This window comes from Dreissena polymorpha, chromosome 6, assembly GCF_020536995.1.
Source record: "Dreissena polymorpha isolate Duluth1 chromosome 6, UMN_Dpol_1.0, whole genome shotgun sequence".
NCBI classification, from domain to species: Eukaryota; Metazoa; Mollusca; class Bivalvia; order Myida; family Dreissenidae; genus Dreissena; species Dreissena polymorpha.
The window spans coordinates 43,631,459-43,657,241 of NC_068360.1; the positions used below are offsets into that span (position 1 = coordinate 43,631,459).

Genomic DNA, 25,783 nt, shown 5'->3' on the forward strand with positions numbered 1-25,783 from the left:
CTGAGATATTAACTCTATGATTCTATATTCTCAAATCTTTTCTATAAAGAAGGAATGTAGTTGACAATTGTTAATAGTTTTATTTGATCGTTCGTCAAAAAGTTGTAATTCTGTTACTCTTGTATCTTCAATGCAATTGAGTAATTAAATAGTAATTAAATTGAATGCGTTTTAATTCCCTTTTATTATTGTTTAAGTTGAGTTACAATGCTATGACGTTAAATTTTATTTTTACTTAAATGTATTATGAATATTGAAAATTCAATACTGCTCCAGCAGCTGGAGTTTCACTTCTTTATATTGGTGACCGTGAACAGCGGCCATCTCCCGCTCTGCGTATCTGCACTTCAATCTACACTGCCGAATAAGTTGTCTATGTGAAGGGGCGTTGCCATTTGCTATTAAGCAATCAAACATATCAAAATATGTACATTAACTCCTAAATAAGGCAACCCATGTTCAATTGCGCATCCACTGCCAGTGTATATGGGTTTGATTCATTGTCACTATACCAAATATTGATTTCCGTCGGGTAATCCGGTTTTTTCATCACAGGACAAGTCAATTCTCAAATTAAAAAAGTTAAGTGAAAACAACACCTGATGAAATAGCAATTGTAGCTATAATTCAAGAACTAGTCCAAAATATTGATAGTCAAGTGATTAATTCGGAAGAAATGCTTGGCCCTTACAAATTCAGCTTCAGATGATGAAGGATCGCATTATATCTATATATGCAAGGCATGACATCTATATATACAAGGCATTACATCTATATACACCAGCGTTTTTCATTCCATATCAATATTTGATTCTATATCATAACGATCGTTTAAGACAGCGAACTGTTATTGTGAATATAAGGATTGTAACAAAATCATTTTATCAGTATCAGTTATTGATATCATGTTTTTAGAAAAAAACACAAATATAATTGTTCACAGAAAGACAATATAGGTATAAGCCTATGTTAGCCTATATTATGCATAAAATATTTGGATTGTAGATAAATATACAGCATTCTTTATAAACAAAAAATATATTATCAATACGTTTAGACACTTCGTAAGGCGAGTTACAAAGTTTAAATTAATTATCAAACAAATCTGAGCCAAGTTTGAGATGATTGCTTGTCGGTTTTGGACCTAATTTCTTTTCTTGGTACTGATCGTCCAAAGGTGACTCCAGTTTTAGTTATCGGCATATGTTCACGTCATCTGAGTTTTTCCTGTATCTAAATGTATGGCAATATTTCACTTGCCTCAATTAAAGGGCGTTACAATGATTATACGAATGATCTACTAATGATGCAACTTTGATGTTGTTGTGTTTTGCTTCAATTGTTGCCGTGTTCAGGGTACAGCTCTAGTTAAGAAATTCAAATAACCAATACACAATTGCGCTGTTTTATTGATTCAACCTAACCAGGACATTTGAATGTCAATGTGGTCTGGTGTGCTTTGATGGTCCTGAAAAAGAAACTTAAGCATTGGATTATTCCTATTCATTAACGTACTATTTTGGATGAACGAAATATTGTTTTTCTCATTTATTTTTCCATGTGACATTGTCTAAATTACTACAAACATTTTTATTAATAACCAGAATTATAAATGTACACAAATGAATTGACCTCGGAATGCTATGATGTTTAAATAACATATTGACATAACTTCTATGGAATAAGTTTTAGTACATCGACCGTTCAATATTGGATTTAAGGTTTTTGTAACGTAATCGAGCATGTGTGAATTAAGAAATGGTTAAAATACGTGCAGCATGTTTACCTCAGTAATTTCTAGAGCAATTCTTCTGTCGTGAGTTGTATAGACACGGACCGGAGTAACTCGTTCCGTAACGACACGGTCCACTACTGCAATGGCAGTCAGGGTTGGGTGGAGGTAAACGGGCTACAATACAATATATATTTGCTGTCATGCCTTGAGTTCTGTGGACACTGACCATTGTTCCTCTCGCAGTATCGATAAGTTTCCATCCTGCGCTGGAAGTTGCCACCAGGTGGACCACGCTAAGCTACGAGCTTGAACACTACATTCAACATAAGTACACATGTCGTTAGGCTAAAGACAACGCGTGTGTTGCTAATTTCGTACATACCGTGCGAATTCCAATGCCACGTAACCTCTAGATGAAGGGTAACCAAACAGGTTACAATAAAATAATAGGTTGCAATTATACAGCAGTACAATCACCTTTAGGATAAAGACACTACCAGCATTAATCTTTTTGTTTATACAGTAAGACTTGCACAAGCACTTATGTTCGGTTGAAGAGTAACTACCATAGGTAACATTACAAACTGAATGCATCATTTAAAATACTGTGGAAGTCCGATTCGCCTTGCCTATTCCGAAATTGCATAGGCCTATGTTGATTTCTAAATACGAAATGTACCTTGATACATGCCAAATTTACAAGCACATTTCATAATAGCTACCAATTTATAAAATTACAATTTCAATTTATGTAATGTTCTAAATATATTGTTTGCATCATCCTCTTGTTTGTTGTTAACTTGCTTGAAATAAACGTCTTTCCCTTTGAAATCATTTTGCGATTGAAAATTGACAATATATAGGAATGAGCATTCCCAATCAGGACGGCGCAATGAACTGAACTAAACCTGGAATGTAGGATAGTTCCGAAGACTACAAAATATCGCATATTCTCTGTACCTCAGTATTACTCCAAAGTTTCTATGTATCTTTCATTTAAAGTACATGTATGTTCTTTTTTTACTACCTCTAAAGAATCCGTTGGACAAAAAACAGAAATATATGTAACATTTCAATATTTGCTCAATCAAATGATCTCGACAGAATTTCGAAGATCCTACTCACATGCACTGAGATGTGTCCGAAACAATATTGCTTACCTTCAGTTACTGGCATGGTAACCATGACAACGCAAGTGATTAGGAGAGCAACTAGGCAGGCAGTCTTCATGATGATACCTTTGGTGTTTACTTTCGGGAACGACTGTCCACTTCGTTTCGAGCTCTCTTTATACTCGATTCAAGGCGGATGTTGTTCAAGGTTATGTTGTCAAGACACGATCATGCGGTCTTGTCTGCATTGTTTACTCGTTTAGTTTTATTTTGTAAAAAAAAAACTGAACTTGTTAAAAATGCTATTTGAAAGCGCTAATGGCGAAACAGTTGTTGGATATTATTTAAAGTAAATTTGTATGAATCAGCAACATTATTTCTAAACGATAATTGTCTCAAAATAGTTGAACAGACTATTCACATGGTATAAATTGGATTCCAAATGCGTGCTTTGGCTTTTGTACATGATACCTACACTTTTAAATAAAAATAAGTTTCTTGCCATTAAGAAATTACCGACTCCTTATTCGGCCGACGTTTAGTTCATTTTTCGATACCTCATGAGGACAGAGAGAGCGTCCCGTAACGGTATTGTGTAATAATAAAAATCGTCTTTATATGTTTGTTTACTATCATAACAATCCCATAACGACTTAATAATAAATGCTGCAATGTGAAATCAAAACTATAACTGAAAAAAGTATATATATAATAATAATAATTATAATTATATATTACTGATAAGGTTCAACAGTGACTTTCAAAACTAAACGACGTTATGCAGACAAAGGTACTGGGATAAAATCAAGTCTTCTCGACTCGCTTTAAAAATCACATGTTCATGATGTTAAATTCGCGAGTGCTGTTCGGTGTTTTACATTATGTTAATTAAAACTAATACATTTTTCAATGAGACTGTCGTCAAGTTGTTAACTCCTGTAATCAAATGCATAAAAAAAATTAATTGAAGCAAAGAATCCGATCCGTCTCCAACTGACACCACAAGTATATCATTTTGTGATGACATCTCAAGGTAAATTGTTAATATATGCGGACTTTATTTTGTTTGTTCAGAATACGTTACGTCCGTTTCACAACAATCTTTAACAGTATTTAAATGATACATATAGTTTGAAATGTTATCTATGGTGGTTACCCTTCAACCACACACAAGTGCTGATACAAGTCTTACTGTATCTATGGTGGTTACCCTTCAACCACACACAAGTGCTGATGCAAGTCTTACTGTAAAAACAAAAAGAGTAATGCCGGTGGTGTATTTATCCTAAAGGTGATTGTACCTCTGTACCTATTACTTTATTGTAACCTAAACGTTTTGATGTGCGTCTTATTCAACCATACAACCTATGTGGCGGCACTATAAAACTTAAATTGCGAGTAATGAGCAGCTTAAAGCCCACATTGTGTTTACCGATACACAAGTTTCATTAAATATGTAAATTTCCTTTCCAAAATGAGTTATGCATATGTTTTAGGGACCTTTACATGGATTTTGGCATGTCTTTACGTTTGTCATTGAATGTTTCAAATTAATAAATGTAAACATTGGAACCAATTTGCTCCAGTAAACAAAAAACTATAATAAAATAACCGACAAAAAACTAATCCTCATCCGGGCTCGAACCATTGGCCGTTGAAGTAAAAGTCAAGCACTTACACAACTCGGCCATCCATACTGATTTAGTAAATGATCTATTTTATACTTTATATAAACAATCATCGTCATGTCACAATTTAACGATAACAACAGAACTCTCCACCTAATTCAATCGTTTTGCGTTTGTTACGCCTTATATTTCAGGCTGTTAAATCGTCAAACGATGCATATAATGGATATTTTCGAGTAAGTAAATGTTTATTATTGCTGTTTCCTCGCAATGTCATTACTAAAACAAAAAATTGCAAAGTTGAAACAATTTTTATGCCCCCGGATCGAAAGATCGGGGGTATATTGTTTTTGGCCTGTCTGTCTGTCATTGTGTCAGTCAGCCATTGTATGTGTGTGTCCCAAAACTTTAACCTATACAATGACAGTGAGTGCAAATCATAAATTGACAATGTATAAACAGCGTTTATTATTTATACATCATACAGTGACAGACAGTTAAAATGTTATGCCAGGGTAACAAAATTCTTACCATTAAAACTCCAAGTGAAATGCTTGCAATTCGAAAGATTTCCTATTTACAGACCAAAATTTAAAATGTTATGCCAGCATAACAAAATTCCAAACACTTCAATTCCAAAGTGAATCACTTGCATTTTGAATAATATTTATTTATGAACCAAAACTTAAAATGGTATGCCAGCATAACAAAATGCATAAAATGTCAACAGAAAGTGAATGGCAAATACACACCCTATCTTTTTTTTATTTACAGCAGCCAATTGCTAAATGTTATGCCAGCTTAACAAAATTCCTAGCATTTTAACTAAAAGTAAATCACTTGCAAAAAAAAAGTGCCTATCATTTCTTATATAAAGACACAAACTCAAAATGTTTTGCCAGGGTGACAAAATTCCAATCATTTCGCATTGTTTTGTATTAACAGACCCAAACGCATAAAGGTTATGTCGAATCACTCACATTGCATATTTCCTATAATTTCTACATTTCTTTTTTACAGACCCAAACTTAAAATGTTATGCCAGTGAAACATTTTCAGATTTCACATCATTTTTAATTTTCAGCCTTTAACTCAAAATGTTTCATTGCTATAACAAAATCCAATGCAAATCTCTTGAATTTCAATTTCTGTATCTATCACTGCTAATGTCACGAAGTAAAAATAATTCACAACTCAAACTGGTATTCCAGTGTAACAGAATTCCACGCATTATAACTAACAAGTGAATTGCTTGGATTTCCTATCATTTCTAATTTACAGACCAATTATTAAAATATTACTCCAGCATAACAAACTTCCAACATTTATTTGCATAATATAACTTCAAAGTAGAAATGAGTCAAAGAACAAAAAGAACAGCAATCACATTAGTTAAAGTATGAATTCTAAATTAAGAGAGTATAATATACACTGTATCCAACATTTTAGGAACTGTCAACTTTATACACTGACCACAACTTTATACACTGGCCAGTTTTTCCCTTAAAGTTAACAAAACAGTTATTTCAAAATTATATAAAAATTTATAACTTATGAACAACAATATATACATATTCTCATCTAAAAGACTAGTTGGCCAAGTTTTTTAAATCACACAAAGTTGTTCCCATTTCAGTAAAATCACAATTTGATGATTGATAAAAATGTTTATATCAACATGAAACAATATCTGTAGGTCAAAGGATGTTCAAAGTATCAACGTTTCAAAACAAATATTTCTTTTATAGCAAAATTAAATCTTGTTCTGCAAAACTAGAACAGATTAACAGTCACAGTAGTAGAAATATATACTAAACAAGAGCTGTCACCATAGGATGGTATATGCCCCCTATAAACGCTTTGATGGAAGTAATTAGCATTTTTCGAAACCTAAACGCAGATTTCGAAACCTAAACGCGGACTCTAAAGTCAAGGTCAAGGTCACAGGGGTCAAATTTGTGTGCGTATGGAAAGGCCTCGTCCATATACACATGCATACCAAATATGAAGGTTATATCTCAAGGGACATAGAAGTTATGAGCATTTTTCGAAACTTAAACGCAGATTTCGAAACCTAAACGTGGAAAGGCCTCGTCCATATACACATGCATTATAAAGAAGTGAAACTCCAGCTGCTGGAGCAGTATTGAAGTTTTATTAAAAACAATTAGTTGGTCCTTTATTTAAGGCAAGTGACCGATTGCATACCAAATATGAAGGTTATATCTCAAGGGACATAGAAGTTATAAGCATTTTTGGAAACTTAAACGCAGATTTCGAACCTAACCGCGGACCCTAAGTACAAGGTCAAGGTCACAGGGGTGATAATTCTGGTGCGTATGGAAAGGCCTCATCCATATTCACATGCATACCAAATATAAAGGTTGTATCTCAAGGGACATAGAAGTTATGAGCATTTTTGGAAACGTAAAACACAGATTTCGAAACCTAAACGCGGACCCTAAGTTCAAGGTCAAGGTCACAGGGGTAAAATTTTTTGTGCGTATGGAAAGGCCTCGTCCATATACACATGCATACCAACTATGAAGGTTATATCTCAAGGGACATAGAAGTTATGAGCATTTTTCGAAACCTAAACTCAAAGTGTGACGGAAAGACGGACAGACAGACAGACGGACGGACAGTCCGATCACTATATGCCTCCTTTTCTTCGAAAGGGGGGCATTATAAATATGATAACAGAACTTTAATAAATACGAATCAGGTTATTACAAAATAACACATTATCAATTAATAATGTTTACAAATAAGTTACTAAATATAAAATATTTCAAACAAAAATGCGACAGGATTAATATGATGATTTAACTGTGGTTAATAAAAATCATTACATTACCAATTAGGACGATATTTTATGTTAAATTCACTACAACACAAACATATGATCACAACTTGCAAATCTAAATCGAAAACAAAATATTTAGAATCACACTGTGATATGTACGTTAACAAATTACAAAGATTAAAAATATGTACGCAATGAATGCAATACTACAGCTTTTTAGTAAAAGTAGTAAAGTGCCATTTATTTTTATCTTTTCAAATCGATATTACTCATTTAAAGTCACGAACACACATGAAAATCAAAATGGAAAAACTCACTTGTACATAGTGTAGCGTTCAGTAAGGGCTTTTAATAATATGATTGGGGGGGGGGGGGGAGGGAAGAACGCCAGTTCAACAAATGGATACAACCAACTCTATTTTACAAATTCATCTGCAGGTTATTTTGGTGGACTACTACTATCAATAATAATAATAACATTCAAAAGAAAATATGACAAAGACGTTTACACGTTAAAAAAAGCAACAATATTTATACAAGAGCCAGGTCTCTGGTCCATTTGAATTTAACTGCAGTCCGTCCTTAGAGATCTCCAACTCTCCTCACCCACGATGACTTGATGCGGCTAAACCCATCGCTGAACTGCACTGAACAGCCACCTACAAAAATATTAAAATAACTGTTTAATACATGACAAAAAGAGTTTAAAATATATTATTAAATTTCATATATCAATGGTTAACATTTTCAAATAATACACATTTTAAACTGTTGAAAAGGGGGCATAACTGTTGTAATGGTTAACTTCAACAGACAAGTCACACATTCACAACTTTATATTTTCAGTGACAATGCATGCAAGTTTTCAAAAGTGTACGTGAAAGAGTAAGATACCACCTTGGGACAAGTTCATGTCTATATACAAACAAAAAGATGGACACAAGTGGATAGACACCAATCCTGATTCAAATGGACTGGGGATGGGTCACAATATTCAAGAACATATTTTAACTTAACCTTTATATTTCAGTTGGAAACATGTGGACAAACTGTCGTTATTAGCTTTCATGGGGGCAAAAAAGCTGTGATAATAAGTTGATTTTTTGTTTGTTTGTTAAAACTGATATTGAACAAATGAAGTTTATTTAAAAAAAAATATACCATTCGCATATCTTTTAATGAGCTTTGCAGGAAGCCACTCTACTCTGCCATCATCGAATCGCCAGAAGGCTTCCATTGGTTCCTCGATGGTCTCTGTTGTCTTTCCAGTTTTCTTGTGGTCCTGTGTAGACTCTGTGAAGCAAACGTGGCAAGAACTACTTTTCTTTACAGTATTTATGTGTTTACATGTGTAAATTAATGCAGGATAAATACATACACGTGCACAAGAGTAAATATGAACAACATTTTTAAAGTTAATATGCTTATAAATAACTCATAGCTTAGAATGATAAACAGGACATGTGTTTGTAAAAAACAGTTTCCACCAAATCCACTTTTGTCTCAAATCTCCTTTAATATCAAGAACACATCACTAATTCCCATGGTGATTAACATCATAACACACATAATTAATATTTAATCTTTCAAACAGGGGATGTACTTTAAAATGCAACAATGCACAGGTTCCTTTTTTGATGAAGTTTTATCACTCTAGCCACAATGCATTTCACTGTGGACCCTTTATTAAAGCTGGCTAGCTCAGCAGGAAAAGGGAAAGCGGATCCAATACTCAGCCAGGACACATAACAAATAGTACATCATGTGATATAACTTTGAAAAATTTAATTTAACAAAGTTCCCCTTTTTGCAAAAAAGGGTTCTATAACTCTAAAAAGCTAAGATGGTAAAACTATAATAATTAGATAAAAATGATTAAAAAGTTTAATAACTCTTAAAGTTATATTGAATTATTATATAAAAGCGTTATAAAGTCTATTAACATAGATACAGGGAAAGAACGACAAACCAAATTTTCATTTTCCAACCAGTGAGAGCTTAACGTAATATTGATTCTCTAACAATATACATTTGTCACTTACGTTTGGCAAGTTGACTTTTCAATTCGGAATTTTCATTCTCCAGCACAGAACACCTGTCTTGTGATGCCCTGAAATCTTTGGCCATTTGGTTGTTCTTCTCCTGAAAAAAAACGACATATGATATATATGTTTCAATTCATTTAAACTTTTAAAGTCTCATCCTGTCATCTGCTGAATACATAAGACTCTGCTAATCTATGACGATTTACCTATATCTGTTGCTTAATATAGGCTAACATCTTCCATTGTGGTTTGCAAACTCTTTTCAAGAATAAAGGCCATGCTCATTCCCCAATCGTTCAAAAACCCTGAATTGAAACTCATTCTTCTAATATATTAAACCAGTCAGACATTTAATATTAATGTTTATTCCAGCTTTTTTATATAACATTTATTGACATATTCAGCCCATTATACAAAACATTATTTAATCATTTATATTTGTCATCACCATAGAATTAACTAGTGATAAAATAAAACCTAAATGTTATTAATTGCATCTGTTAAATTGCCAACTCAGTTAAATCACAAAATACATTGATGGTATCAATCTGCACTGCTTTATCATCAAAAAACAGAATTGATACAACTTACAAGCAGATCTTCATATTGATTTCTTTCTTCCATCTCACAGGTAGACCCATCCTCAATTTTCCGCTTTTTCGATGATGCTGGTGAAAATTCCTTCCTAAGAGAATGTTAAATCAATTTTTTAAATCAAGTTGGTCTCAAGTGAGTTTATGTTTAATTTATGTTTTAATTTGCGAATATGATATCACACACACCTTTAAAATTTTATTTGGATGCTTGTATCAATTTTTTACATACAATCAAATCAGTTGATTTTATTTGGCCATGTGTCGTGATATATAGAACCAGTAGATCCTTTTTACAAAATAGACGAACTGAAAATAGAGATTATATAAACCTATGAAACAATCTCCATGACTTTGTACCTGTGTTGATTTTTATAAATTAGATGGTTCATGATTGTTTCTAGATTATTGCAGATATTGTAGCTTTATATTTTAAGAAGAACGTATTCTTACACTTTCTTGTTATATTCTGCCAGACCTAGCCTTTTCAGGATTTCCAGACATGTTTTTACTTCAACGTCAGACAATTTGACTAGCGGCCGGAAAAACTTTTCGGTTATTTTAACGGCAGATTCTGACACATCCTCCACCATGGCCCAGATGTTCTGCTCCAGCTGAGCCATTTTCAGGTGAATCCCATACACTTGCTGGAACCGTCTCACGTCTTAAAACATTTCCAATTCACGAACATCACATTTTTTTAGCAAATGCTTGTGAATAACTAACATCCTTTAAACCACCATTTAATAAAAATACTGTGCAACAATAATTCTACACAAGATATAGTGTGCAGTTTTTTTGTTTTTTTTGCTTTGATAGTTTGATGTAGATTTTCCTTTTACAAGTTTGCTATAATGACAATTAAGAGAATATTTGAGGAAGAATATATTTAAAGGGATCTTTTCACGCTTTGGTAAATTGACAAAATTGAAAAAAGTTGTTTCAGATTCGCAAATTTTCGTTTTAGTTATGATATTTGTGAGGAAACAGTAATACTGAACATTTACCATGGTCTAATATAGGCATTATATGCATCTTTTGACGATTTTAAAACCTAAAAATTATAAAGCGTTGCAACGCGAAACGATTGAATAATTTGGAGAGTTCTGTTTTTGTCGTTAAATTTTGTGAAACTACGAAGATTGCTTATATAAGGTATAAAATACATAAAGTAAGTGTACTCGGCGGAATAGCTCAGTAGGCTAAAGCGTTTTTACTTCAGGACTCTGGCAGGACTTCAGGGGTCACTGGTTCGAAACCTGGAACGGGCAATGTTCTTTTCCTTTTTTTAATTTTATTCTTGATTTTTTACTGGAGCTTTTACGATCCAATGTTTACATTTATCGATATAAAGCATTTAATGAATAAGTTAAAAAATGCCAAAATCTGTGAAAAGGCACCTTTAATAGAAATAAATAGATACAGTGGTTTTATGAAATTAATCCAAAACTAATTTATAAATAAATTTAAGTATTTACATAACTATACAATACAAATTAAGGTATGCATACAAGCTACAGACACATCGAGTTCAAGGCAAAACAACCTTTAGAATTAGAGTCCCTTAGAATTATAGTGAGTGAGTGGACATTATTTTCCTCTTTTAGTAACAAAGACCTTCACAGTGGTCTAACTGACCCCAAAAAGTATCCAAAGCTTAGTCAGAATGTATAAATGGAAAACTTTAATCAAAATGTCTCCAGTAAGTTAAATAATAATGTACTGGCTGAGTTATTAGAATATTTAGTTTTAATCTATTTTCAAGAAACAGTGAACCTTCACAATAATGGAAATGGTATATACCAGAAGAAAAGTGAAAAACACATGATTATCATAATCACTAAAAATGATGAACCACTTTTTTTACCTTCACTTGGAAAATTGATGATAGTAGCCCCTTCCAGGATTTCATGTCTGCGGGGGTAAGGGGATTGGAAGGCCGAACCTGTCTCATCAATCTTACTTTGTCTACAAACGTGATGGGCTTCTGCTTTTCTTGAAGTACAACATTATGTTGCCACCCCACCGTCAATGCAGTCGCAGTAGATAGCAGTGAGTATACATTTACTTTGACAGTGGAGAGCTTGCTTTGTCCTCTTCTGATGAGAGATTGAAGTGCTTCCCTGGTGTGATTTCCACCTAGCGTCTCAACTTGAACTGCACCTTTAATCAAATGAATACGATATGAATGTCATACTACCTTTTCTGAGTGTTTTTATATATTATTTAACAACAATTTTGCCCAGACAATATCTCTAAAAAAAATAATGATGAAACTAATCCACTCAAATAGTAACAACTTGGTAAAATTGCTATTTGTTTGTGTACATGATAATTTACTATGATGTTTAACTATTAGAATCTAAATTTTCAGAACTATTAACATGAGGATTAAGATCTGAAAAAGGACAGGTACTTTAAAATAAACAAGATTTTAGTTGTATAAAATACTCTTTGTTTATACACTAAAACTCAGAACTAAAAAAAGGAAAATAATGTACTTTTCATGTATGCCTTCTCACAAATTAAAATAATGTTACAACACAAATACCAATATTCAGTTACAGTTCAGTTATTGTTGTACATTTGAATTGAGAATTGAGAGCATCAAAACAGGGCTCCAAATTAACACTCGCACACACGCAAAATGCGTGTGTAAAATACTGATTGCGAGTTAAGTTTTAAGCCACTAGTACTTTTTTGCGAGTAAAGAAATAGTGGGAAAAAAATCTAGTAATATAAATGCACTCGACGTCATCAACGCTAAACCGTAGGTCAATTTATAGAACGTCTGAATACCTGTATGCGGAAGCGCGTACCTTGTATGTAGACTGGTATACTTATAGTACAGATACGCGGATAGTATTGGTACAAAAAACGTGAAACAGTCGACTATTTACGTTTGTTCATTGAACTTGAACAGACATGGCGTCAAAGCCAAACATAATAAGTTTCTTTTTGCCTACAGACGGAAATAAAAATACGAAAGATAAAGCAAAGTTAACCGTTGATTTGTATTTTGGTGACGTCGCACTCAACACGATATCATAGCTGATTTTTTTCAATGATTGAAACCCCATCGAAAATATCTCAAAACTGACACTTAAACTTTGTTTTCTGAGCGAACACGACACACTTATATTTGAAAACAATACCCTTATGGTCCAAGAAACTGATATCTTTGTATGATTGCAGAAATAAAATGTGTATGTTAAGTACTTTTTATTTTGTTTTTATAGTACTAAATTTATGTCCAAACCTTTTTTTATGTTTCTAGCAAAATTTGCGAGACTGTTTTTGATTTTGCGAGTTGGTATTAAAGCTGCTCGCAATGTTTTGCAAGTAGAAAAAAAAGTTAATTTCGAGCACTGATCAAAAGCAGGAAGTTTCTTGAATTATCACTATTTAGTATCATTTGATTTATTTCAAACAACTAATATAAATATCGAACAAATATTTACTTGCTGATTTATACCGACCTTTTGTCTTTAACATGGTTGTATCACATCGTTCTGGTACCATACCCACTAGGATGGTAAGCTGGTTTGTGAATCCGGACTGGAACGAATCCATCAGAAATTTGACATGCTGCAGGTCAAGCAGTCTTGACGTTCTTTTTGGTGTAGGTGGTACCAAATTATCGATGTGGACATCAAATAAACCTTTAATTAAAAAAACAAAACAATTCCACAGCAATCTGTTTTTCCCTATTGGGATAAGTACCTGAACCAGCAAAATGGTAAAAATTTTGCTAAAAAACCATGAAATTGGCAAAATTCATCTGTATTATTCATTAAGTGTATTTCATTTGTTGCTCCCAATAATTGTAAAATTAATAAAATTAAACTAAATTCATTAACTAAAGCTGCAACCTGAATGTTGCATTATATTTAAAAAAATTAATTGGGATTTTTTTACAGCAATTGGGAAATTTATATTTATATTTAATTTTTTTTCCTAATTTGGAAAGTGCCGTTATCAGGTACGTTATAAAGAAGGAAAAAACTCTTTGTTCCAAGTTTAAAAATATTAATTGAACAAATCTGTGATGGTCATAACTTTTTGCTCTTTCAGCCTCTAAAACATTTCATTTGTTTGCATTTTCACGTTAACAACCATTCTAAGACAAGTCGAAAAGTCATAGACATGTGTTCTTATACTTATTTTTATGATTAATAAAGTTCTTTATGTAAATGACGTCATGGAACAGGAGTTTTGTTACATGCCCTATGTACAAATTCCTGTACATACGAACTTGATGCCCACAATAATCTCATTTAAGGTGCATATCAAAATTTGTGATTGCAGTGTACACATTTTATTATTGTTTAAAATAATGCATAAAAGAGCAAAAAATACCATGTTTTTATATGCGTATTCTCATTTGGTACGCATTTTTTCATTATATGATAAAAAAGTTACAAAAGTTGCTTGTAAAATGACTTTGTACATTAATTTCAGGTGTTCTAAAGGAAAATCTCAACAATTAAATTCAGAAATGCTTTTACCTAAGTATTTCTGTTCAGCTTCCTTTTCATGTTTGCCTGAAAATATAACATGTAATATTTGAAAATTTTATTTCAATCTGATGATACATGCGAGTTCAACAATATGTGCTAAAATGCCTTTAAATTACACTTGTTTTAAAAAGTAATGACTATCTAATGACAGCCAAGTTTTTTTAAATGAAACACAATAAAAAAGAGAGTGTTTTGGACCAAAGTGTGCTAAAAGTGTGAAAACCTCAACTTAAACTTAAATGATATAGACTTTTTGTAAAATCGAATCGGAGTATAATTCGCTTTCCTGCTCAAGTCAAATGCGTTCTTTCCTGCAAGATACAATCAGTTTCATTACGCTGCAATAAAAAGAAGGATTTGGGGAAACGATCCTAGCTTAGTCAAACTCAATACCAAATTTTCTGGTTGCATCATCAGTGCGAAAAGTCAACCAGTACCTTTGGCTGCAGTGTCATCTTCTTTCATGATCCCAATCTCCGCATCACTTTGGTCCAAAAAATCCATGTTCATCAACTCAATAGCAGACTCTGTTGACAATAGAAAGTTATAACAGCATGTTACCTTAAGACATTAACAGTAGTTTCTCTCAATGTATACACATAACATTATGCACATAATTAATCTCCAAAACAAAATTACATTTTTCATACAGAATTCTGTGATTATCCAGCTAAACCACTGGAGCGATCCCTAAAAATTGATTTTTAAAATATTTTTTGTAGGTGCACAGCTTTCAACATAACAATCATGTATAATTTTAAAAAGTTAGGAAACTTATATTCAGACAGAACAAGTAAGTCACTAATGTACCATAGTTCAAAGAAAAGGAAGTTAATTAAAAGTCAATAGCACATAAAGTGTGTCAAATGCATACCATTTAAGGACTCGTCACTACTTTGTAGGTCAACCGTACTTGCAGGAATGGAAGTACAGGACTGGAAGTACGCACTTCCACTGCAATATACATATCATTATTAAGGTAAAATATTTAAACTTATAACAAACAGCACAATAAGCTTTGGTTGTACAAACAATGTCATAAACATGTATGGGTGGCAGTTTCCCCCAAAGACGTTTCCACCCTAGACGTTTCACTCCCATTTTGGGAGTGGGAGTGAACTGTCTACATAATGTGAGAATATTCCACTAGTACACCAACATGCACTTTCTTATGATTGACATACATTCCTTAAACAGTTAAAACAAAAAAAAAAGAATTTTAAAGCAAGAAAAAAAAAAAACAAGCTGCTTCATAGATAAAGTTAAGTAAAGATATCATAAACAAAATAAACATTTCGATAATGAATCAAGATTATATGTCAACCAAACAAGTATAAATTTATAGGTGGGGCGGGGGGTAAACGTCAGCACTTAACACTAAAACGGAGGGGAACGTCTTGGGAGGATAGGTCTTGAGGGGGGGTGAACGTCCAGATTTCAACATGTACAATCGATGACACACCTTTTCGCTGTATTTATATTAAGAGCATATGATAATTTTGACCATATAAAAGGGAAATAAATATTAATAGGAAGTTGACTGTAAGCTTATATTAGTTTTCAATTGTTTGATTAATTAAACATTAATATTCAAGTTACTCTATACATTTAATTTTATGTATGTGCATGTACATTGAAATTTAATTAAGCTCCAGAAACAAACAATGCTACATGTACTAAAAATGATCAAATACACACATAGCAAACTAGCATTTTGAAATCAATGCAAAACACTGTAAATATTTTACCATAGGAGGACCACTTTTTAACAAATGCGGAACCAGTCTTATTTCCTTCATTTGTGTTGTTTTCCATGTCAAGCAGAAAACACGTTGCGCCCGCTTTAACCTATAAATGCCCAAGCATACAAAATCTAGACAATACATGAATTGTATTTACCAAATAGTTCAAGATTTTAAATGGAGTGATGAAATTCAATTGTTAAATTCAATTTGAAAAAAACAACAACAAATAATAAGATTTTTAAAGCATAGACATCTCGGTAACACACCAAGTTTTCATGAATCCGGGTCCGTTCGCCCTAATTTCTGTTCGCCCTAAATCCTGTTCGCCCTGGGTCCGTTCGCCCTAAATTTTATTATCAAAGCAGGGAAGCAATAAATATAACGAAAATTGATAGCTTTTTAACATTTTAATATATAAATGACAATTTAAGCTACAAAATTGCGTCTTTAACGTGTAAGCGTGTATGTAACAAAGCCGTCGAATGCCAGTAATTTTCTCTTATTGTTTATTATAAATATTAATGAAAACTTTATGTTACACCTTTACATTAATCAATACATATGTACATGAAACAAATACAGTGAACAGAACAACAATACAGAATATAGTATAATACAATAACATATTATGCAACACATTTACATTATATTAATTAATGAAAACTTATGTTACAACTTTACATTAATCAATACATATGTACATGAAACAAATTCAGTGAACAGAACAACAATACAGAATATAGTATAATACAATGAACACATTATACAACACATTTACATTAATCTTACAAATATGTACATGAAACAAATACAGTGTACAATGAACACAACACTTAACACCCGTATTATCTTTTCATTCACTTCACTCAGAGGGTCCATACAAGTGCGAAACAGCCTTCAAAAAGGTGGATGTGGACACTTGCCATTTGAATACTTTGTCCAGTATTCTTCCAGGCGTGCATTGACGGTTGACGAACGCTGCTCACGCTCCAGGTCGGAAGACTGCACGCTGATGTCCACCATCTCGGCTTCCTTGCGCAGGGCTGGTACCAGCACGTAGAAGGGCACTGCACCATGATGTGCCTGGCTGTTGAGTCGATGATGCCAGCCTGAAATCAATGCAAATATGATTTAAGATTTAACGAATTCAATAGCAAATTGAAAATAATTGTATAATAAAATAAAAATAAAATCGATTGTATATTGCAATTACCTTCTACATCATTATTTGTTCTAATCGAACGCCTGAAGACGCTCCAATCTTCAACCCGAAAGATGGCGTTGTTTATCCATTGACGATTTACGTAGTCCACTAGCTGCGTCAGTTGGACGGAGTTTGCACGGGCCTGAAGCTGGTGGAACGTCTCGGTTATGTGTCCGGCAGGCAGGAACGGCAACGCCATCAACTGCCGAATATACTGGTGGATGGCCTGGTTGGTTCGGTAGGCGGTGGCTAGGCCTAACTCTTGTACTTTCCGCTACACAGATTGCACCCAGTGAAAGACACAACCTTTTATGCTTACTAAAGGAAACACTTCGCGGATCCCTTTCCATGCAGCTGTAAGTAAAGCAAAAAATTCTAAAATGTATTTAAAGTTTTAATTATCAATGATTTGTTTGTTTTAAGTTTATAACTTACTTAATACAAAAATACATTTTTTTTTCTTTGCTCTCACCTTTCTCAAAGTCCAGGACGACGTTTTCAACTGACAAGTTTGGAACCCTGTCACGGATGGCGCGCAGAACAGCGACATAATCGGCCTCCGTTTTCCGCGACATCAGTGCGAACACAAGTGGCAACTGCTTCAGCTTCCCGTCCTTGTGGATGAATGCATGAATGCTTAACAGCTGGCCACTGCTCTTGAACGGGTCTTTCACTACCTGAAGCAAAACAAAACACACACATGCATTTTCTGCTTATGTTTTTTAATGCATTAACCGATTGTAATACTTAAAAGAACATTTATTAAGAAGTTAATATAATTATGTTCCTTTGCTTCGTACCTTGAACGTTCCGTCCATGAACCATCGTGTCGCGTTCTGTAGCAGATTCAATTGGAATTGCGTAGCGAACACGAGATGTCGTTGCTCGTCAACACGAAGATCAGCAATCAAGAAGTCGTGACACTTCAGGTAGTCCATATCGACCTGAAACAAAGACATGTAAACCTAGACCGTTGTCTAAAAAGTTTGAAATAATACATACAAGGTTGCGTTTGAACATGGTTACATTTATGCTTACTGTGCTGTTTGGGCAGCTTAAGTTTCGACTTTGTTTACTTACATCAAAATTCAAGTCTGTCGGTTCAGATGGCCTATTTCCTTAATGTATTTATTATAATTGAACATTTTCTTTTGAGACCAATTTCTACACAATTTAAAATATACCTCTCTGTTTCATTTACATAATTTATGTTTATCTTCTTAATCATACGCTAATAATCATATTAAAGATAATTTCTAAAAAAAATTATAATTACAGTTCTGTTTTAGAAACATGATTTATGCATGCATTGATATTAAGTATACTCTTTAGGATAATAGTTTCAACTTAATAATCATATTCTACATAACTAATTTCTATATGATTTAGTAATTGTTCTCAATGTTAACTATATTAGGTTAATACGACACTCAACACTCAATCAATTAACACAGATCGTTATCTCTATAATCTCTTGATTAATCGACACCGATCAATAAAGGCAGGTTGCTACTTCACACCGCGCAATACACGCGAGAATTATAGGAATTTGATCAGTTTAGTAAATTGAATATTGATGATGTTTTTATTGAGATTTAATGATGTTTATATGAATTTTAAATTTATTTGCCTATGCAGGGATCGACAAGAATACAAAAATTTAGATAATCCGACAAACAACGCAATAAGTTACACTCAAAATCTCATATTCTTAATTACTATATAATTAATTTATAAATTTAATATATACAGCGTATATATAGAATAATAAATGATGCACTTTATATTGTGTACATATTTGTAATATTTAAATTTCCATTTTAACTTATTTAATACTTTTAATTAATCATAATTAATAAAGTTTTACTTAATTTCAATTAACAAAATTTTATAATTACTATTGCATATATTTTAAACTAACTATTGCATATTGTTAAAATGACTAGTGCATATTGTTTAGAATAACTATTGTATATTGTTAGAAATACTTAAGGAATTGCGCAGTCCGTATCACGCTTTAAGCCCAGTTTTCACAAAACCACATCGGTATACTTTTTGTGCTAGGTGAGCTACAAACTCTAACATATGAAAAAATTCATTGATGTACTATAATAAAACAGTATGGTAAGCTTAGAGAGCGAGTAGCAAATTCCAATCTAAATTGTTTACCAAATCAAGAACGCAAACGTAAGCTTCTTTAATTAATTACATCTATTATGGATCAAAGGATATTAGCGCTTAACGCTAATTCGCATAAGTCGAAGAATGGTAGCATTTAATGCTAATTGAAAATGAAATACGATAGAGACACCATTCACTAAGACCGTTATGGACAGAATGATCAATTATTAAGAACTAAATAATTTATCGTACGTAAATGAAGATCCCGTTACCAGTTACATTAGATGGAAATAATGGAATCCTCAAGGAACATTAAAATATATAGAAAAAGTACGTATGATATGTTTTTATTATATGCAATTGACAAATTAAATTAAACTTACCAGTTCCACATAGTCGATGCTGCCACCGTTCACAAATGTCGCATGTAATCGCATGTTGTCTTGGTCGTACCTCCAAATTGCACGAAATGCACAACACATTATCCATTTTTGAAATAATAGAACCAGACATTTGAACTCCATTTTATATACTGTGATAATTCACAGTTAGGTTATTCCGAACATATCAAACAAAAAAGTGTTACCGAAATATAAAAGACGGCGCTCTTTAACTTGTAAGCGTATTTGTAACAAAGGCCAGTAATATTCCCTAATTGCTTATTATATTAATTAATGATGAAATCTAAGGTACAAACTTGCTTACATGTGTGAAAAATCAAAACGGCGCTCTTTAACTCGTAAGCGTGTATGTAACAAAGGCCAGTTATTTTCACTAATTGCTTACTATATTAATTAATGAAAACTTAAGGTTCAAACTTGCTTATATGTGTGAACAATCAACTGTTCATACCCCGATATGCACATGATAATATAGGGCGAACGAACCCAGGGCGAACGGACCCAGGGCGAACGTGTAACTAGGGCGAACAGACCCGATACCAAGTTTTCATCATCATTTGATGAAACTATTTATTCTCGAAGACCGCTTTTCGCCAACTTTAATATCGCAAATATTGCCCGCAAGATAAAAAGTTTAAATACACAAAATAACGAGTATCATTACAAAACCTGGATGCATTTGCAATCAGTAAAATAAAAAAAAAATACCGTGACCAGCAAACCGACGCCATTTTATAATCCTAGGTCGTAATGGTTGGGTCAAAACGGCCCAGCCTATAGCGGCATGTTCGCCCTTTTGGACCAATCAGAATAATGTAACGGAATAACAGTACACTAAATGATTGATACATTTTATGGTTTGAACCTTTAAACAAATAACAAAGTTATTCAGAACACCAACAAGTTCACATATAATTTATGTGCAAAGTAGATTTTCTGACAGTGCAACTAACTTTACAATTAAGCCCTTCCTCTCGAAATGCGTCGAAAAAGACTCTTTATATTTTGCAAGCATGTGCCTGTAAATTATTCGAGTGTTATCTTGACTTAACATTATATATTCAAATTTGCAAAAACATAATTTTAATTTGCTGTGACCCCTTATGTACCAGTCCTTTTATGTACCACGTTGAGACTTTATGCACCATCTATATATTATATTATATTATATTATATTATATTATATTACATTACATTATATTATATTATATTATATTATATTATATTATATTATATTATATTATATTATATTATATTATATTATATTATATTATATTATATTATATTATATTATATTATATTATATTATATTATGTAGGTGTTGTCCATTCATTCGAGCAGTATGAATGGGCATTAATTACCTGTGCAAACACAAGTGTTGATTGAGTCAAATTTGAGTTAATCACATATTGCAATTCATTGTACTGAATCATTTATTTCTTGCTATCAGAAAAGTTTTAACAATTTGGAAAAAGTTAAATAAAACTGAGTAACTTAGTAACTCAGTTATTACTAAGTAAAATATTGCTGAAATATATGGTATATCTATTTTGTTATTGCAATTCATACTGTAATGTTAAGAACCAAAATAAACGTTAAATAAAACTGAGTAACTTAGTAACGCAGTTCTTGCTAAGTAAAATATTGCTAAATTATATGTTATATCTATTTTGTTATTGCAATTCATAATGTAATGTTAAGAACAAAAATTTAAATCTAAATTTGAATCTAAAAATGTAGCAAATAAAAAAAGGAATTATAATTGAATATTGTTCACAGAAGTAGTCATTACTAATTTTGTTTCCATTGTAAAGAACCAAAAATTTGAATCTAAATTACATGTACAAAATAAATAAAAAAATCTCAATTAGAATTAGAATTGGAATTTTGTTTACATTCATAAATTGTTTTAAATAAATTCTTATAATTTACTTCAATTTAAGGTAAGAATATGAATAATTTATTACTACTGGGGCTAATAAATTATACTAAGACAGTCACTAACACACAAGCTGGCATAAAATATAATCTATGGCAATATATTAGTCTAAATTCATAAATTCATAAATAATATGTCATAATAACGAGTTGTCTTACCTTAATTTTGGTCATGCTGTCCCTTGCACACTTCAGTCCTGAGAGTATTCCTTTCACTTCCTCGTTAATTAACAACAGTAAAGTCAAGCGAACCGACCACTCCATTTTGATCCAGCAACAGAATTAGCAATTCTATGACCTTTAGTACGAATACTACAATATTGAGTGCTGTATATTTGTGAACATATGTGTCCTCCGAAGAAAATGGGCGTTGCCGATGGCATGACATGCGCAGTCCATGTGCATTTTTATTGGCTGCCCTCATACCCCTTGTAGGGGAACAATTAACGTGCGATTATTTTTCGCCATAAAGCAATTTAGTGTGAACTACTGCACTATTAATCAAACGCATATTAACAGTACTGCTCTACTCAAGATAACAACCGATGTGCTAATCCGTGAAAACCGGCAACACTGTTATGCAGCCATGGGTTGTCAATTTCCAATCATCATATTGGTGCTTATGGTAAGTCACTTACATCAATCATTTACACTTCTAGTGTTTCAACTTAACCTTTAAGATGAATACTTCTTGTAGTATCAGCATATATTATACGCCACTTTCAGCCGAAACTGAAATGCTATAAATGATTTAAGTTTGGTAAAATCGTTAAGTTAAAAAATGCATGCATAACAGAGTATTTCGTTGAAGAATATGTTGCGTGTTGTGTTTTGCGAATTTCGGTCACATATTGGTTAATTGTAATTAACTCTGGTCATTAATTAATCAATCAACCACGTAAACTGATAATTGAAGTTAGGATCCCTTCTTTTAATAAATTCCCAAGATTAAAGAAAAAACAAACAAAACATCTTTTGCAGTTCGCTATTGGATCATACAATTAACACGCGCGTGATTTGTTTTTTTTTCTTTCGCGAAATCCTAGTCCAAGAAGAGCTTTTATTAATTATGAAAAGAAAAAAACAACAACTGTGTATTAGAAACAAAACTTCAATTACCTATAACTCATGAATTTGTTCTAAATAAAAATAAAAATTATAGCATTAAACAATTGAAAAATCTACAGAATCAATATCGAAATAAGTCGGACTGAAACCGTTTTTGGATCGAACGATCGTAGCATTTATTATACTGTGTAATATTGTTTATATATATATATATATATATATATATATATATATATATATATATATATATATATATATATATATATATATATATATATATATATATATATATATATATATATATATATATATGCGCTATTAAATAATATTATTTTAAGGTTGTATATGTTAGAAATAAAAATGTATACAGGAATATTTATCAGCAAAAGCCTTTCAAATAAACTATTCACCCGCATTATTGCCGCGATTTGGAAATTCGTATGGTGCTATGTCTTTAACCATCGCGGCATTATAAATTCATATTCTAGCATAATTACTAATGTTTCCATGAAACGTTATTTTATAAAAATCGGATCATTATTGACCGCCCTAACATTTTCGCATAACTATGCTCGATAATCGTAGCCGTTGCTACTGACGACGCGTCGCCATCTTATCGTTTAATTGCCCACGTGACCGCGCCGCCGGATTTAACGATAAAGCGCGAAATTTCGAATCTCTGCATTTTATAGGCCTTTGATAGCGTTTTACAGCTCACCTGGTGTTCTAAATAATATACGTTTGTTCCCACAAAAAATGCGTCAATCTTAGAAACTCAATCAATTACTAATTACTCAATCAATTACTGAGTACTAATAGAAATTGGAGTTGCAGTAGTAGTATAGTAGTTACAGTAGAAGAAGAAGTAATATCATCAGTAAACAGCCACTCAGTAGTAATTATACTAATAATTATAAAAATAATTAATATTAGTATACTATATGTACACTAGTGGCACCAACAACATTATATTTGAAAACATAAATTGCAATAGTCATTATTATTATTGTTATTATTATTATTATTATTATTATTATTATTATTATTATTATTATCATCATAAGTTTAACTATGATTATTATTATAAGCAGTACTTTTAGTATTTCTGTATAATTATAAAAGTTATTATTGATATTAACAAGGTAAATGTTTCAATATTAAAGCCGGCCTTTTTTATTGTGGAACCTATCCAAGGGGCGATATTCCAAATACCGCAGAACACGGTCTATTATAAAAACATCAAATAATTTATATGCTATGGTACTAATATACAGGATGTGGCTTTGCGATAAGTAATCAAGGGTCCGTTTTTTACAGCGTTTGACAGGCCACATGTTTTTCTAAATAATTTACATTTTGTGTGCATACGAATGAGTCAATCTTAAAAAACATAAATGTCATAAAAATCTATGACATAGCAAATAAAATTTTAGAAAGACTGTGGTATTTATAATAAACGGAGTAGAAGGAGAAGTGTTAGCATTATTATAAAAATGTAGTAGTAGTACAACTAGTAGCAGTAGCAGTAGTAGTATCGGTAATAGTAGTAGTAGTAATAATAATAGTAATAGTAATAGTAGTAGTAGTAGTAGTAGTAATAGTAGTAGTAGTAATAGTAGTAGTAGTAGTAGTAGTAGTAGTAGTAGTAGTAGTAGTAGTAGTAGTAGTACTAGTAGTAGTAGTAGTAGTAGTAGTAGTAGTAGTAGTAGTAGTAGTAGTAGTAGTAGTAGTAGTAGTAGTGGTAAGTAATAGTAGAAGTAGTAGTAGTAGTAGTAGTAGTAGTAGCAACAGCAATATTAGTAGTAGCAGCAGCAACAATAATAGTAGTAGCAGTAGTAATAGTAAACCTGAAAGTAGAATTATAGTTAAAGAAGTAGTATAAGTAATATACCGGTATCGTCAGTGAACAGCAGCTCAGAAGAAATTTATAATAAAGATAATAATCATAATTATGACTACATGAGAATAAGTAAACATTGCAGTAGTAGAATAAGTAGTAGTTGCTGTTGTTAAAGTAGAAATAGTTGTTGTTTTAGTGGTAATGGTAACAGAAGCAGCAGTATTAATCATCAGCATAATATTTACACTAGGCGCACCAACGACTTAATGCTTGGAAACATCAACAGAAATTAACGTTATGAAAGTAATTAATGTTATTATTGAAGTTAATGTTTCAATATTAAACCGGATTGTTAAAAAATCGTGGAACCGATCCAAAGGGGCGAAATCTCTTGTCCAACAGGACACAGTCTATTATCAAAAATATTTCTTGTATATTCATGATATGCCTTTGCGATAAGAAATCAAAAGTCCCTAACTTGAAAGCGATTTACAGACCACATGTTGTGCCAATAAATATGCATGTTGACAGCATAGGGATGTTAAAGCATGTAAGGGATACCTAATTTGCACAAAAATGTGGGTACTAGCCACGGGACGGATCCAATTCGCACAGCTGATAGTCGGTTGTCATAGCATTTTGGTATTAATACACAGGATGTGGCCTTGCAATAAGAAATCCAATGTCCCTTATTTTACAGCGTTTAACCGGACACATGTTGTTCCAAATACAACATTTTGTGAGCATAATAATGCGTCAATCTTAAAAAATCAATTAATATAATAAAAATCCCTGGAACCGCAATTTAACTTTATTGAAAGAAATTAATATCGATGTAAACATAATAATAATAATAATTATTATTATTAGAAGTAGTAGTAGTTACTAGTATTATTATTATCATCATCATCATTATTATTGGTAGTAGTCATAGTAGTAGTAGTAGTAGTAGTAGTAGTAGTAGTAGTAGTAGTAGTAGTAGTAGTAGTAGTAATAGTAGTGGTAGTAGTAGTGGTAGTGGTAGTAG

At 32.2% G+C, this 25,783-nt stretch overlaps 2 protein-coding genes and 1 pseudogene across 2 annotated transcripts; all 3 read right to left on the bottom strand.

The window, feature by feature from the left end:
- Window positions 1-7,808: 7,808 nt before the first annotated feature.
- On the bottom strand, window positions 7,809-10,576 carry LOC127833409 (uncharacterized). The gene is made up of 5 exons (XM_052358637.1): window positions 10,373-10,576; window positions 9,918-10,011; window positions 9,324-9,423; window positions 8,443-8,574; window positions 7,809-7,940 (listed from the first exon to the last, which is right to left on the bottom strand). Exons 1-5 carry the CDS (start codon window positions 10,540-10,542, stop codon window positions 7,864-7,866), a joined length of 573 nt encoding a protein of 190 aa, XP_052214597.1. The 5' UTR covers window positions 10,543-10,576; the 3' UTR covers window positions 7,809-7,863.
- A 1,145-nt stretch (window positions 10,577-11,721) lies between these two features.
- On the bottom strand, window positions 11,722-15,540 carry LOC127835635 (uncharacterized). Its single transcript, XM_052362071.1, has 6 exons — window positions 15,521-15,540; window positions 15,314-15,393; window positions 14,877-14,966; window positions 14,428-14,463; window positions 13,399-13,581; window positions 11,722-12,082 (listed from the first exon to the last, which is right to left on the bottom strand). The coding sequence occupies exons 1-6, from the start codon at window positions 15,538-15,540 to the stop codon at window positions 11,760-11,762; spliced, it is 732 nt and encodes a 243-aa protein (XP_052218031.1). The 3' UTR covers window positions 11,722-11,759.
- Window positions 15,541-16,781: 1,241 nt separating this feature from the next.
- Window positions 16,782-18,501, bottom strand: LOC127835305 (uncharacterized; annotated as a pseudogene).
- Between the last annotated feature and the right edge of the window lie 7,282 nt (window positions 18,502-25,783).

What these genes read in the sequence shown, in the direction of transcription:
- LOC127833409 (XM_052358637.1), bottom strand. Translation starts at nt 10,542, where the DNA reads ATGGCTCAGCTGGAGCAGAACATCTGGGCCATGGTGGAGGATGTGTCA. An exon ending in ATCAATATGAAGATCTGCTT is followed by an intron (nt 9,424 to 9,917) that starts GTAAGTTGTATC and finishes GTTTTTTTTCAG; the next exon opens with GAGAAGAACAACCAAATGGC. An exon ending in GAAAAGTCAACTTGCCAAAC is followed by an intron (nt 8,575 to 9,323) that starts GTAAGTGACAAA and finishes TTTGCTTCACAG; the next exon opens with AGTCTACACAGGACCACAAG.
- LOC127835635 (XM_052362071.1), bottom strand. Translation starts at nt 15,540, where the DNA reads ATGGGAGTGAAACGTCTAGG. An exon ending in AGATGACACTGCAGCCAAAG is followed by an intron (nt 14,464 to 14,876) that starts GTACTGGTTGAC and finishes TTATATTTTCAG; the next exon opens with GCAAACATGAAAAGGAAGCT. An exon ending in AACCATGTTAAAGACAAAAG is followed by an intron (nt 12,083 to 13,398) that starts GTCGGTATAAAT and finishes ATTTGATTAAAG; the next exon opens with GTGCAGTTCAAGTTGAGACG.